A 15,385-nucleotide genomic window follows, 5' to 3' on the forward strand; every position below is an offset into this window, starting at 1 on the left:
CAGTTTTTTACAATTCCCACTATAAATTCACACAGTCAGGATGCCCATACTTTTCCTTTTTAATATACTTATATATAAATACATACATTTGTATAAGTCATTCTTGATTTTGGCTTCAACCTGTGATTCAGCACAAACAAGCACAAGCTGGTGGAGGCACGGAAACAATGCACGTAGGAAAAAAAACACATGACACTGATCATAAAGGCAAATTAAAGTAAGAAGTAATCTAGAGGACGCAAACAATAAAAAAATAAGTCAGGAAACAATATGAAAGTTTGCAGGATGTTAACATCATCCCATTAATGTCCCAGTCACCTTCTGTTGGCAGCAGCTTCTGATGTAGATTAGAAAATTGGGAGGAAAGACAGTCCCCATGCTCAACAACAAAACAACAAATTAAAACTGTACCAATGATATATTAATGCAGTATTCATTCCTGATACTGCAAGGAAAACAAGGTACTACATGTTATATACCATTGCCAGTATTCAACATGAAAATAACACTTTTAGATATCTAGGAACGGAGGCTGACTATATTCTTTGAATAGTACAGGTAACAGAATTCAAACCAATCAAATCAGTATACATTTTAAAGGGAAAGTAATGAAAATAAACTGGATTACAATAAGACATTTGAGTAATCTAGTTAATTACATTACATTATTACAATTAACAGGAGAAAATCAGCAATCTGCGATACTTTTTCTTCCCAAAATTGCAATAATAAATCAACACTGACATTTTTTGCTGCACAGAAAAAAAATGTTTGGCCAGTTTTGGTTCGTTCGTTGTCAGCAGGTTGTACAGGATACGGTTAGGGGACGAAAGCTCAAGACAGGCCAAGCTTTACACATCACTACACAGCCAAGCTGAATAGCAAAACACAGTTAAGTCCGCTCATGGAAACCACTTATTCATATACAGTTTCTCAATAATCTTACATGTTTAAATGCTTTGTTTTAGATTTCTCATGCTTGCCATTTTGCATACAATTTGCTGCCGACACAACAAACTTCCCCACGAGACAAGCTGTGGGTTAATATGTTATTTCTTTTATTAGCATTATAGGGGACCAGTTTCCTTATAGTGTGACTTTCTAATAGTGAGCCCATTCCAGATACAACTTAGGCTGTAAATCCACTGAAGCAATGCCGCAGACCATCATGCCGACCTCCACAGGTTATTCAGTCACTTGAAGATTGTATTTACCGTAGTCCACCTCTTTACAGTTAAGAAGATGAACAGTCAATATTTAGCTCCTGTGAAGGCTGTATCAGTGGAAAAAAATGGAGGACACAAATAAAAACGTGATATCACATTGGAAAAAAAAGAAGAAAAAAAAAAAACAATATAAAAAGACTTCTGCTGAATTCATCTCAGAAGCTACAGTGGCGTTGAATGCAGCGGTAGAGTAAGAGTTTAAGGCAATACTGGTAAGCACCACACCACCATATCAGAGTGATATCTGCGATAAGATATCCGGTAATTCGACGGTTTAATAAAGGAGGGCACAGAAGGTTTTTCACTTGTCTTGCATTTTTTCCAGAATTGGCACAATCATGTCAAATTTGGGCCTCTTTGCTGGGTCTTCGTTCATGCATATCTTCATGAGCTTGCAAATGTGGGGCGAGATGCCGGGTGGGATAGTGGGCCTCAAACCCTCCAAGGCGACCTAAAGGCAAAAACAGACAGACAATAGGTTCCGTTGAGAAGATATTATTAAACCAAAACAATAATGAATAATAGCTTATTTTGCCAAGCCTCCACTGCAAGCTTTTACTACTCAGTCGGGTGATCTAATGAGCAGTAGCCCTCCTAACCTTCATGCCGATCTCCATGTTGGACAGGTCAGCAAAGGGCACCTCTCTGGTCACCAACTCCCATAGCAGGACAGCAAAGCTCCACATGTCTGCTGAGCGACGGTTGATCTCTTCGGGCTTCTTCTGCAAGGCTGAGCGTCACAAAGAGCAACAAGTGAAGGTCACACAGAGGAAACACACAACAGAAACTGCCTCCAGCTAAAAGCCCTTCAGTACAAAAATCTCCTCTAAAGCACAGTTATACAAAAATACTTAATATGAATATGAATATATACGTTAATATGAAGCTGCGGTGTTTACATCACAGAACTGGGTCAATCTCATGTAGGTTACAACTCAATATGAGTCACAAACACATCCATTTGTTCCTGTGAACTTCAGTAGACATCAAAAAGCATTATCCTAAGAAAATGTATTTACATTTTGTGTTTACTAAGTGGCTTTGTGGCACCGTGTGGCACTTGGCAGAGACAGGAGATTTCAGGAATTGATCAAAGTAGTGCTTGATAACCATAGTGACAGTAGAGTCTTGTGGGCGTTTTGTCTGTGATCTAGCAGATACACGTTGCTATGGAAACTGAATGTCATGAATAAAGTAATAAAGTGAAAGACTTATTTTTGACATGATGTAGTTCATCTCACAATAACAGCTAAGCAGGAAACAGTTAAAAAGAGGGCGACTGAAAAAGGAAAATTTGGGTCAATTCTGTTTATAAATATACTTTTGCAATATACCTCAACATACTGAAATGTAGATGAGCTGTTATGCAGAGACTGAGGCTTGGAAAAAAAAAACCTTGATCTTGTGATATTGATATGCAGTATATCATAGATCTGTTTATATAGCACGAATCACAAGTCAGTTAGCTGACGTTCATCACATCGGCCTGCATGATCATTTGTACTAGAGCTGTAATTTTTTTAGCTAGTGTTCCTCTGTGTGTAAGTGATGCATTAAACTAATAATTGTTTATGTATAAATCATGATGGGCATGTTGTTTCTTCTATTGGATTATACATCATATTAAAGATTACATTTTACTACACGTTTTAAACTTGAAAGGCAAGCAACATGCAAAGCGTATATATTATATTATATATATTACATTTGACTTTTCTTGTTAAACACTCTTTCCATCAGCTGCAGCTATGAAGTTACAGGGTGTAAATGTGGCAAAGACATCCTTCACCTTAGTCAAATCTGTGCATTTGTGTCTTTTCAAAAGCATTGCTCTCTCTGCTCTCAATTTCATGGCTCACTACCCGCTATATAATGTGTGGAGGTTCTTTCTATGGTTGTTTGATAGCAACAAATCTCCTGCAGTCACCACCTTCATGCTCCACACACTGCTTTGTTGTTACTGTTTGTTCCTCTGCTGCAAAAAATCACAAATATGTGAGCACCACCTTGCACAGTGTTTGCAGAGTTCTCTGGTTATTTTCTCATTTTGTAATCAGTTTATGTTTCCAACATGCTTGGATTTCAGTCTATCTCTTGGGGACATCAGCTGTAGATTACATTTGGCTCCGCTACAGTCTAGAGTTCCCCTTATCCATCATTCACGCTCGAGCTTGTGTGGCTTCAGCTGTCACTTTGGATCTGTGCTGTGTAAGTGATGCCTACCCTCAGGGGCTACCCATGCGGGCGAGTACATCCTGCCAGGACACTGGAAGGAAAACTTGACGTCTGCCATGCTGATCCTGGCTGTCATGTCTTCATCTATCTGTGGAAACATGAAACATTGAGTGAAATGTCACTTTTAAGTGTAAAGGACATCACTTCCTGCTTGTGCAGTGTCTGTGTTTTTTTAGGCAACACAATTTCCTTTGATCAGTCAGGTGTTATATACACGACAATTGCAGGCATGGCGTTGCGACCGAAAGTTCTTCTTACCATAACGCTCTTGCTGTTGAGATAGTGGCGAGGGATCATAGGTTCAAGTGTGTGTAAGAAGCCCATTCCAGAGGCGATGTCCAGAGCAAACTTCACCGCCTGCGTCTGGTCTACCACGAAGTCTGACAGCAGGATGAGGAACAAATAATAACAGGTTTGAGCTACACTGACAAGCACCACATAACAGGGTGACAGTGAAATTGCTACTGTACAGAAAGTGATGGCAACATAATGACAAACGCTCAAGTGTAATAAATCACAAATCCCTTCAATCCACCTAAACCGGTGACAAGTACGGACTTTGTGACCAGAGTAGAAGTACTCACTGGTGCCTTCATGCAGCACGTTGTAGAGGGAGCCATAAGGCATCCAGTGTGTGATGATGATGGGGTGAGGGGCGGGAGGAGACTGACATGCTCCCACCATGGGTAGGACATTCGGGTGGGAAAATATCCTGGGATTGAGCCCCAAGTGGGAGGGACGGGGGAGAGAGGCAGACAGACAGACAGACAAAAAGAGGCAAATCCACACAGGATTCGACATAAAAAAGGAAGTTTGTGTGAGATGCGACCCCCCAAAAAAAGAAATACATACAAATACATAAAGTTTGGTTCAACGCAATGCAAACAGACAAATGAGTGACCACAACATCACGGAACATATAAACTGAATCAAGTTGTGAATTAAATAATAACCTGAGTTTGGGATACTCCTCGTTGAAGTCTCTGCTTTTCCTTGTGGTCCAGTCACGAATCTTTAGCACCTTAACAACAATTTCATTTCCTTGCCAGCGCCCTTGCCACAACTACAAATGAGAAATAAATATGGAAAAAGTTAAGCATATGACGTGTGACCTTATTACAGATCATCAGCAGTTCTGTATGAACATTCAGTGCAATAAAAAAGCGTATGTACAAGGTACCTCTCCAGACTGGTTCTCATTTATTTTAGCCAGGAGAGAGAGCTGTTTGTAGTCTATGCCTGCATGTTTGTTCAAAGTGCCATTGCCTAAAAACAAAAGATTGAGTCAAAAGGAAAGTTCAAACAAAACACTCATTATTCATGTGAAATTTTGCGGAACATGCAGATGGAAAAGCGGTGGGATTTAAAATTGTTTGGGAGGCCAACATGGAACATTTCTCCCCCCCTAATGCAGCACTCTGACAAAAATCAAATAATGGAAACTAGTCAGCTGATGCGTGTCTTTGGGACTCACGGGGTCGAGTTCTGGTGGTGCCTTTCCAGAAAGTGTCCTTGAAGGGAATTTTAGTCAAGTTCTGTCCCAATTTCTCTGCTTTTTCTGGGTGATGGAGAGATAGATTGAGAAGAGGAAATAAACACAAAAAAATGACTCGTTGATACAGAGATGCATTTAAAACTAGAAGTAGAATAATCAGCTGTAACGGGCGGGTGGGATACCTCTGAGAAGATCCCGCAGGTGAGGTTTGGCTTTGTCCAGGGGAGTTTCCCCATATTTGTTACAGATGCTCACCTGAGCCCCGTTAGTCACAAGGTCCTGAGAAAGAGGAAAGATTGCTGTCAGCCAAATTTCAAACAGTTTATCCTGACAGGAATTACACATCAACGGAGAAGCTTCCTCTGTAACACCACCAGGGGGCGCACTGACCTCAGCCACTTCGTCTTGGCCCCAGAAGCAGGCATAATGCAGTGGTGTGTTCCCGTGTTCATTGGCTGCATTAGTGTCTGCTTTGCACTGGATCAGCTGAAAGAGAAGCAGAAACAAAGGATTATATGCAAAAAATCAGGCTGGTCAGATCTTGTTTTGGCTGTATACAGGGATGAGTGTTAATGCTGCCAAGAAAAATGATGGAAGTTTGTCTTGCCTGTGGGCACATACCAGAGGTATTCAGACATGCCTAATATTAAACTCAATGACTGCCTGGCAGCAATTCTAAATGAGACACCCTGCAGCAGATGCCTCGTATTATGACATAGGGGTACTGTGGGCTGCAATGAGATACAAGATATCAGAGATAGTCTGCATACTTTTTTTTTCTACTTTACCAACAAGATCTGCTGTTTTATAAAACTGAATACATTCATTTTATGACAAAGTTGAAGTCTGCTTGACTCACTGACTGCCTCTTAAAAAGCCACAGAGGAGCACTGCAGGTGATTTCTTTTATGCTCTACATAGCCTATCAGTGAATGAAGCCCTATATTGAATGGTTGGTTTCATTGGACCTATAGATGATGCAAAAGCTTTAAAGAACAATTAATTATTATTTAAATTGGCCAAGAAATGTGCATTAGCCATTCCCTGGATAAGTGAAGATTATACGAACATTATTGCTTCTTTCAGAGAATAAATGGACTGACCTCTTTACAACATCTCTAGCAGTAAGCAAGTTTTACAGTCATACTCATACAGCAGCCATTAAAACATTGATTTTACCCTCCACACTGACAAATTACCAAGCGCTCCCTTCAACTTGGAATAGCTGATTGTGGAAGTGCAAGAACAGACACGACTTGTATTTAGTGTGTTCGCGTGACATCATTTTAGGTTTCATAATATCCTGTGATTATGAAGCAAAGTTAAAGAGATACTTGCTGTGAAGTTACAGGAACCTTGTGCAGTGTCAACGTGTACATTCAAATGTTTGCACGAGCCCTACCTTTCCCACGATGTCGCGATGTCCGTGGCTGGCGGCCAGGTGCAGGGGCGTGTCGTCTCCGCGGTTCATGACGTTGATGCGAGCCCCTCTCATGATGAGCATGTCCACCACGCTGGAGCGGCCCTCCCTGCATGCCCAGTGAAGAGGACTGAAGCCGTGGTCATCTCTGTAGTTGAGAGAGAGAGGGGCCATTTATATTCAGCACAGGTTGCATGAAAGCCTTCAGCAAAGCAAAGATTAACTGAACAAGCAGGAAAACAGGCTAAGTATTTCTTGAGGGAGACGAAAGTACACCAACAACCTCAGGACCCTGGGTTATCATCATGAAGTTCTTCCCTACAGACAGCTCTGTGGTACAAACTAGGAGCAATTCATCAATATTCATTTTGCTCCGACAATCACAGTATCACTTTTTTTTAATATTAATTCAGCTGTTTTTTCCCTTTTCAATAACAAAAACATCTAATGCATTTGAATCTGAGCACCTTTGAGGAGGCTTCAGTTAATAAGCTTTAGAAATCTTTTATGAAATAACAGCATTGTTTTAGGCTATTCAGAGCTGTACAGATCAGCTGTGGGACTGCATAATGAAGAATTTGTTCATTTGTACTTCAGTCAATATTCTCCCAACTAAAAAAAAAAAAAGGGAAGTTGATGCGACTGAAAACAACAGCTAACAGGCCTCTGGCACTCATCATTCCTCTTTGTCTCAGTGACACTGGCAGGGACACATGTAGGACAGTGGCCTCGATTACATGACAGAGGAGTGACTGATGGCCGACCTCTTCGGAGAAAAAGAGATAAAGACCGAAAGATTAAGACACAGCATGAGCTGAGTGACAGAGAGTCAATCAGGAAAAGGCTGAAGGGAAAAAAAAAACAAAACAAAACAAAATAGTAGGCCGAGCGTTCGCCGCAGTCCTTATAAGGCCCAGTGAGACTTCCTTTAGCGGTGCTGCACATGCATACACTCCAGCTGCTGTGTGTGTGTGTGTGATTGTGTCATTCTTCATTTCTCGACACTGTGCCTGACTGCGGTCCCCCCCCCCCCTCCCCTCTTTATGAAGTTTCCTCCCTCATCCTCTCCCACTCAGCTCCAGTAAAACAGCTGGACTTTGCTGGTGATATATTCCACTTTCCATTCACTCTCCCCGTTCCATGTGGCCTTTACTGTTTGTGCCAAGATACTGCAGAATCCTAGAGTTAATAACGTTAGGCGCTTGCTCTGAAATTATGAGTAGGCAGACAGCATAATAATGTGATCTGAGAACTGAGGGAGTATTATGAATCTGGAGGACTCTGAACCCTTTGACCCCCCCCAAGCCCTCAATTCACTGGTTTGTATTAACACATCCTGCAGCGCTCTGCTCCGAACAGCATCAACAGACCCACAGAGACCCTCAGTCCCACAACACATATCTATCTGTGCATCTGGGTGACCTGCTGCAGTCACACCAGATCTGCTCAGGGTGCAATTTCCTCTCAGACCAAAAAGGGCAAAATCCTAAAAAGTAATTAGCCAAAGTTTATGAGAGTAGAAATCCCCACAGACTCACTCCTATGATTTTATTAGTTTCTGTGTAAAGCTGGAGTCTGTTTCAAGGAGAATGAAGAAATATGACAAAGTTACTGGCTGAATTATGCAGACGCAAGAATGCACATATAAACAGTCTGATTTTATCTGACCATCTGCACAAAACAACGGTTCACTCTCATGACTGATGAAAAATAACCTGCTATGAAATTATGAGACAAGATCCAAAGCAGCAGTAGCAGCAGTAAATATGCAGTAAGGAATTAAAAAAAAACTTTGTTTCAGCAGTTTTGTGTTTCTTATAAATAGAAAATGAAAAGTAGCAAAGCTCAAACAGTCTAGTCCGTTTGAAAAATAATATGATCCAGCATAATTTGATTACAGGTGTTGCTCACACGTTGTGCTTGCACAGAAGATGATGCATACAGATTCATTTAGCATCATCAACAACAAAATGAGTGAAAACAACGCAAGAAACGATTCAAATGAAGAATCGTTCTAAAAATGTCTGTAAACATTAAGTTATCAAAAAGAATATGACGAGCATAAACAGGTACTCTTTCTTTCTTGAGAAATTATATAAGCTCTATCACAATGTACATATTAAGGCTGCAACTAACAATTATTTTCATTCAGAGCTGCAACGATTAGTTGATTAATCGATTAGTTGTCGACTATTTCGCCAACTGTTTTGCTAATCGATTGATAATTTAGTACTTTTTCTATGATTCCAGCTTCTCAAATGTGAATATCTTCGGGTTGTGGACTGTTGTGGATAAAAGAAGACGTCACCTTGCACTTTGGGAAACAGTGATCAACATTTTTTACCATTTTCTGACATTTTAAACAACTTATAGGTTCATTGTGGAAAAAAAAAAATTGACGGATTAATTGATAAGGAAAATAATCAGTGGAATTGGACACTGCAGTTCTATTTTCATTATCGATTGATCTGTTGATTATTTTCTCAGTTAATCGACTAGTCTGTTTGGGCTATAAAATGTCCAAGCAAAAAAAAAATAAAGGGCTCTCATCCACATAAAACTGCTAAAAACGTAGCATTCGTGAGACTCAGCTCTCTGGTTTCTGCGTGTATTTCTATTCAGAGGCACTTTTTATAGGATTGATTTTCCCTTTAAGCTAGCTTCATCCACACAACCCAGAGGCAACTGAATGCCAGGGTTTTCTCCTGCTCGCCCCCTCCTCACTGGCTGCGGTAATTTATTTCAGGCACTTCCACCTGCCAACAGCACTCAGTTTGGCAGACGGAAAAGCCCGAGGAAGAGCCGCTGTCTGCACCCTGTACTGTGTGTCTCTGGCCCGACATCCACGCCAGGTCACATAACGAGCCTCAGATGACGGGAAAACAAATTTACAGAAACATAACACCGATGAAAAAAAACATTAACTGAAGAAGATAATAAGTTCCCCCCAGATGTTTTATGTTAGAAGCAGGACTTTCGCTTTTATTGGCATTTAAGTGGTCGGTGCAACTTTGTTTTTACACTGGAGAATCTAGGGTTCCTTTTCTTTAATATATGATAAGTCGATCGACAGAAAATTAATCAGCAACTATTTTAAACTTGAATAATCCTTTTAGTCATTTATTAAGCAAAAATGCCAAACATTTGCTGGTTGCTGCCTTTTGAATGTGATCATTTGATTCTTTTCTGCGTCATATATGATAGTAAATGTTCACAACTTGATGATTTTATAGACAAAATGATTCATTGAGATAATAATCAGCAGATTTAGTTAGTTGCAGCTTTAATCTGTTACCTTATGAAGAGTCAATGGAACAACTTGCTTCCAACAATTATCTAGAATAAAGCCACAATTATCAATTCTCATTATTGATTCATCTGACAATGATTTCCTCAATTGATTAACTGTTTAGTCTATAAAATGTCAGAAAATAGTAAAAAGCCCGAGTTCTGTTTGTTGGGCTAAATTCTTTAGTCCAACAAACAGTCCAAAAACCCAAAAAGGAATTCAAAGTACTATCATAGAATACAAAAAAAAGATCATTTCCATTTTTCTAATCAGTTAATCGTTAACCCTTCAGCACTAATCTAGAGAGTGTAAAAGTGAAAGTGAAAGTATAGAGATTACAATGAACGTGTTCATACTGAAGCCTCTCGACCGCTGTCTGCTGGCCCCGACACCCTGACAGGCTCATACCACCGCCCTGACCAAAAAGGTTAAATATAAAATCTGTATTCACTCTGTAAATCTACCTCCTCCCCAAACAACCAGCCTCAAACTAAACAACAAAAATAACTGCTGCCCTCCTGCCCGGAACTATCCTGAGAGAAGAAGAAGTGAAACACTTAAACTATCATTCACACATGTACAAGGTCACCAAATCCACGATCACACACTCGTGGGCCGAAGAAAACACCGAAGCAGAGGACTCAAGTCGTCTATTTGAGATCAAACAACATAAATGAGGCACTTTGAGGAGTAGGAGTCAGGCACGGGGACTCAAAACTGTAAACTTTGTGATGAGCGCAATTTTCATTCAATTTTAATTAAATCGCCCTAAATTGTTGAGAACCGGCGGCTGATTTCACACATGAAACCGTCTGTAACCCTTCCAGCACAGCAGCGGAGTAAATTACAGTTAAAAGACCGGAGACGACGGGAAGAAGTTCACAAAGACTAAATTCTAAACTTTGCAATTAACTCTTGTGAACTGGGAGGAAATATTGAGGGGGAAATGAGTGTGGAGCTATCTAATACCGCCGGGAGACGAATACCGGAAACACATAAGAGGAGGAGGAGGGGGTAGGGTGCTATGCCTTTCTGTGCATTCCTCTTTTGAAAAAATTCACTATTAGGACACACACACACACACACACACACACAAAGATTCTCTGTCTCGTCACACATAACTCTCCCAGTCCTGCCCACTACAATAATCTCCTCCCTCTCTCATATTTGGTAGGTGGTAGAGGGTTCCCCTGAGGCCTGCGTGTTATTCCTTGTAAGGAGATTCAGCATTCCACTACTACTCTTTGTCTCGGAGTTATATCAGCGTAAACACACTGTCATCGAGGAGCGCGATGAAATATTTCAGTGAAGCGCCGACAGACTGAGATATAGTGAGTTTACTGAGATGTAGGAGGGGGAGAAATTACAAAGTCATGCCTTTTCCGCAGGGAGATGAAAAAAAAAAAAAAAAAAAAAGCGAGAATACATGCGTTTCACCCGCTGGGGAAGATATATCAGCCGGAAAAGGGAACTTGACATGCAATCAGCTAATGGACAAGTCACATGTGGGAGATGTATTTCCCCCCACATCGGCTCCATGCGAACGTACAGTCTCACATCAATGGCGAAAATGAATCAAAAAGAGGAAAACAGAGAAAAGAAGAAGAAGTCAATGCAGATATTAAAAAAAAAGAGAAAAGAAAAATCCCCTTTATTTTTCTGCACAAACATCCTGCTGAGAATTGAATAAACAGACCAGCTAAAAAAAAGACTATTTGGTATACTGCATCGGCTGATTTGGTACTTACTCATAGAACTAGTAGTTTATTATTATATTTTAATAACAATTTTTGAAATGTTAAATGTTGTAATAAAGATAAAAATCCCTCTTTTATCTTGACAGAGAAAAAAACTGCCTCAAACTAAACACATTATTGATCAAATTCAGACAGTTTTCTCTTCTCAGCCAAAATAAATATGTAACATATTTATGAAATGATAAATACTTCACTTCTGGATGTTATCAAAGTCACATCTATTAAACAAAACCATAAATCATTTTCTCACCATTCTTGTGTGTGTGTGACCAGCACATCACTAGTTGAACTTTTCAACAGCAGAGAGAAAATAGAGGAAAAAAAAGCCTCTCTGTTTTTTTAAACCGCTGCTGGTTTCTTTGGAATTATTAAAAACAATCCAAGTAGTTGTTGTTCATCCTTCTTAACACACACACTCGAAAACACAGGAATAAAAACAAAATGAGAGAAGCTCAAGGTTCATAGTCATCATAGTGAAACAGATGAATTTATTCCCTTGTTGTTTGCTCTGAAAACAAATACCAGAACTCTACATCTGGGACAGAAGAATCCAAAAGAGGCACTTCCCGGGTGGCCATCATTTATTGCCAAGTTTTCCTTTAAAGAGTCAGCCGAGGATACAGAAGAAGCTCAGGACTGACTGATGATCTGCGATGATGTATGTGTTGTAAACATGTCAAATGTTACAGAAGCCTGCAGTTTTCTCTGCACCTTGATTAACCCACAGCCTTTTTTTTTTTTTTTTTTTCTCCTGACTTTAATTGCAGCAGCAACTGCAAGCGTGACAAACTCCACCATCGCAGGGAGCTTCCTGTCCCGAGATCATGCTTTGAATTATTCCGCTGGCATTCTGGACATAAACATGTGCCCTCAAGGAAGTGGGTTCAATCTCAGGCCACGATCTCGCTGGGGACTAACAAGACCGGCTCTCAGCCAGCATCAGAAAATGGGTTTTTTGAGAATGCGATGACTCTGCAGTGTAACTTTTATTTCCTTGAGATTCTAATCGACGTTATATAGCATCACGATTTTATGTTGTGCAGGTAAGTACGAATGTGCCGAAGTGAACGTTAAGCTCGTCTGTAAGGCTCTGCATGAACTTTATGATGATTCCTCAGTGTGTGTTGATATTACCGACAAGAAAATACACATAATAAACTTTGGCTCACCCTTGGTTGAGGTCATTCTCTGTATTGTCCAACCATAAGCGAACCGCCACGGCGTTGCCTTCCCGGCACTGTGTGAAGATATCATCCATTTTAGCTGGTGTGTTATTCTTATTCTTCTCTTCTTAAGGTGCACCTGCGAGAGTCGATGCAGAAGTGAAGCGAGACAGGTGAGAGAGGCGGCCCGAGGGGTTCAGCGGGGTCCCGGCCAGCATCAGTCCCTCATCCGGGGCAGTGAGGGACACAATCAAGAGAGCCTGGATGGCACTCGCACAACACTGGAAGACGGACACATAAAAAGGGAAAGTAGCTCAGTTAAAACACATATTTTATCAGTTCTAGACCTGTTTATCCTCTCACATATACTTTCTTATCGGACCTGACAGAGGAAAGACAAGCAACCAAAAAGCTGGTATTGAGCAACTTTGTCCACCTTAGTAATACTGGGTGGGTATGCAGCTCATTTCGTCGTGACTCACAACACTTGGCTGTGACTAGCACCCTGTGCACCAGGGTAGAGTCACATTTTAATATTGTGTCATGAAAAAGTTTGCTTCTTCTCGGTGACTTACTAAATATTTGACTGTGAAAATCGTCACTAAATACACTAGATAAAGGCAGAGAGTGCACAGTTTCATTAATAATACACCAAACGTCCCTTTTTATATTCACATTATTCAGCACAATCTGAACTATGATGATTTTTGGGATGCATGGAAAGTATAGCCTAATAGTGGAAGTTGTTAAAGAGATTACTGAGGACAAGAGATTGTGACCAAGATAATAAATGTGGCATGACACCAGCAAAATAACTGGAACCATATCTTTCTATTTTTTTTTATTTTTTAAGTTTTTTTTACATTTTACAGACCAGTAATTAATTAATTGATTAATAGTTTCAATAGCTTTGGAAATACCAGTTAGTTGCAGCCCTAAACACAACAGATAAAGACCACAGACAGGAATAGTAGCTTGACACATTCATTTCCTCTTCACATTTCACAGTCGTAACTATGGTGATGTTAGTAAGCAAGCGAGTATTCTGATAATCACTCATTTTAAAGCTAATTTTCCAGGCATAAGTACTAAACATTGCGTCGTTCCAGCTTCTGAATCGTGAGGGTTTTCTGCTTTTCTCTGTTTTATAATCATGAAACTGTCAATCATAGGACTGTTCGTTGGACGAGACAAGACGTTTGAACATTTCATCTTGGGTTCTGAGGAAATTGCGATGCACATTTTCCACTCTTTCTAAACATTTTACCTACAATTAGTTGATTTATCGTTTAACAGATCCATCAGTTTTGGAAATAACAGTTAGTTGCAGCCCCAAACACAACAGATAAAGACCACAGAGAGAAAATGTAGCTTGACACATTCATTTCCTCTTCATATTTCACAGTCGTAACTATGGTGATGTAAATGTTTTGAGGGCTACATGCTGTAAGAAAAAAAAAACATAACTCTAAGATTTTTTTAAAGACATGACAAAGGCCAACAAGTTGTGACAGGAATAACAAATATGACATGACACCAGCAAAGAAAACAAAACAAACTGGAATCACAATTAAGAGCTGAAACGATTTGTCAATGAATAGATGAGTCAATTAAAAGAAAATTAATCTGCAACTATTCTGATAATCACTTATTTTAAAGCTAATTTTCCAGGCATAAGTACTAAACAGTTCCAGCTTCATTGAACAATCATAGGACTGTTCAATGGACGAGGCAAGACATTTGAACATTTCATCTTGGGTTCTGAGGAAATTGCGATGCACATTTTCCACTCTTTCTAAACATTTTACCTACAAGTAATTGATTTATTGTTTAACAGATTAATCAGTAATGGAACAGTTAGCCTAGTTGCAGCCCTAAACACAAGAGATTCAGAGAAAATGCAGACCGACACAATCGTTTCCCCTTCATATTTCACAGTCTTATCTATGGTGAAATGTTTTGTGGGCTACATACTGTTAAAAAAACAAAAACATAACTTTAAGAGCTTCTATAGACATGACAAAAGCCAACAAGTTGTGACAGGAATAAAAAAAAAAGTGGTATGACAGTTTTACCTCTTGAATGCAATCTGTATGAATGAAGGGAAACATTACTAACCTGTTGTTTGAATATGCCAAGCACACAAGTGAGGATCACATAACTGAGGCTGCATTCAACTTGACATTAGTCAAATACAATCAAACTTTGTAAAGCAGTGTGATTTGATCCTGGAGTGAACATTACATTACAGTAATGAGTTCATGGTTATCACGTCACTGCCTACAGCTAGCTACAACTAGCTAAGGCAGGAGAATAGCTCATTTAACATAGCTGGTTAACCCTTCAACTCCTGGCAGTACCACCGGATGCTTTCATTATACTAAAAAATTAAAAATGGACTCGATTAGCTCCACACATTAGCTAGCATCCTCTAGTTGACAAAATGAAACACGGGCAGGTTTTGCTAACGAGCTAGCCGCGAACTGTCTTCGTTTCTCTAATTTTTTGACGCTGACTGACTGAGAAGAACACTAAAAAACATCGTTACGTGGTTTAAACACATCAAACTAGAAAAGGTGTTAGCTTACCGGATATATCAGCCTGGTGTCTCGTGTTGTGCAGTTAAGACACAGTACAAGTTATGTTATCTCCAGTGGATTGCAGTGTGTGTGGGACGTCCACACCCTCACCGCCGTCAGGACGTACGTGGTAACGTTGAGTGGAGGAAGAGGACGTGCTGCCTCCTACAGGCGGTAGAGAGAACTGCATCAAGGCAAAATATTCACTGCCTCAGGTTATG

At 40.0% G+C, this 15,385-nt stretch overlaps 1 protein-coding gene across 1 annotated transcript; it reads right to left on the reverse strand.

Annotated features, from left to right (window-relative positions):
* Positions 1-41: 41 nt before the first annotated feature.
* LOC122983398 (integrin-linked protein kinase) lies at positions 42-15,300 on the reverse strand. The gene is made up of 13 exons (XM_044353120.1): positions 15,174-15,300; positions 12,592-12,866; positions 6,359-6,524; positions 5,347-5,442; positions 5,139-5,235; positions 4,936-5,019; positions 4,642-4,727; positions 4,415-4,524; positions 4,046-4,173; positions 3,720-3,841; positions 3,450-3,549; positions 1,826-1,956; positions 42-1,677 (listed from the first exon to the last, which is right to left on the reverse strand). Exons 2-13 carry the CDS (start codon positions 12,678-12,680, stop codon positions 1,528-1,530), a joined length of 1,359 nt encoding a protein of 452 aa, XP_044209055.1. The 5' UTR covers positions 12,681-12,866; positions 15,174-15,300; the 3' UTR covers positions 42-1,527.
* Positions 15,301-15,385: the final 85 nt, after the last annotated feature.

The sequence above is a fragment of the Thunnus albacares genome, chromosome 6 (genome assembly GCF_914725855.1).
Source record: "Thunnus albacares chromosome 6, fThuAlb1.1, whole genome shotgun sequence".
Lineage (NCBI taxonomy): Eukaryota > Metazoa > Chordata > Actinopteri > Scombriformes > Scombridae > Thunnus > Thunnus albacares.

Bases quoted from the DNA above. Each gene is read 5' to 3' on its own strand.
- LOC122983398 (XM_044353120.1), bottom strand. From the start codon at position 12,680: ATGGATGATATCTTCACACAGTGCCGGGAAGGCAACGCCGTGGCGGTT. The intron at 3,842-4,045 runs GTGAGTACTTCT...TCCTGCTGTCAG, and splicing joins CGTGCTGCATGAAGGCACCA to ACTTCGTGGTAGACCAGACG. The intron at 1,678-1,825 runs GTTAGGAGGGCT...TTTTGCCTTTAG, and splicing joins ACATGGAGATCGGCATGAAG to GTCGCCTTGGAGGGTTTGAG.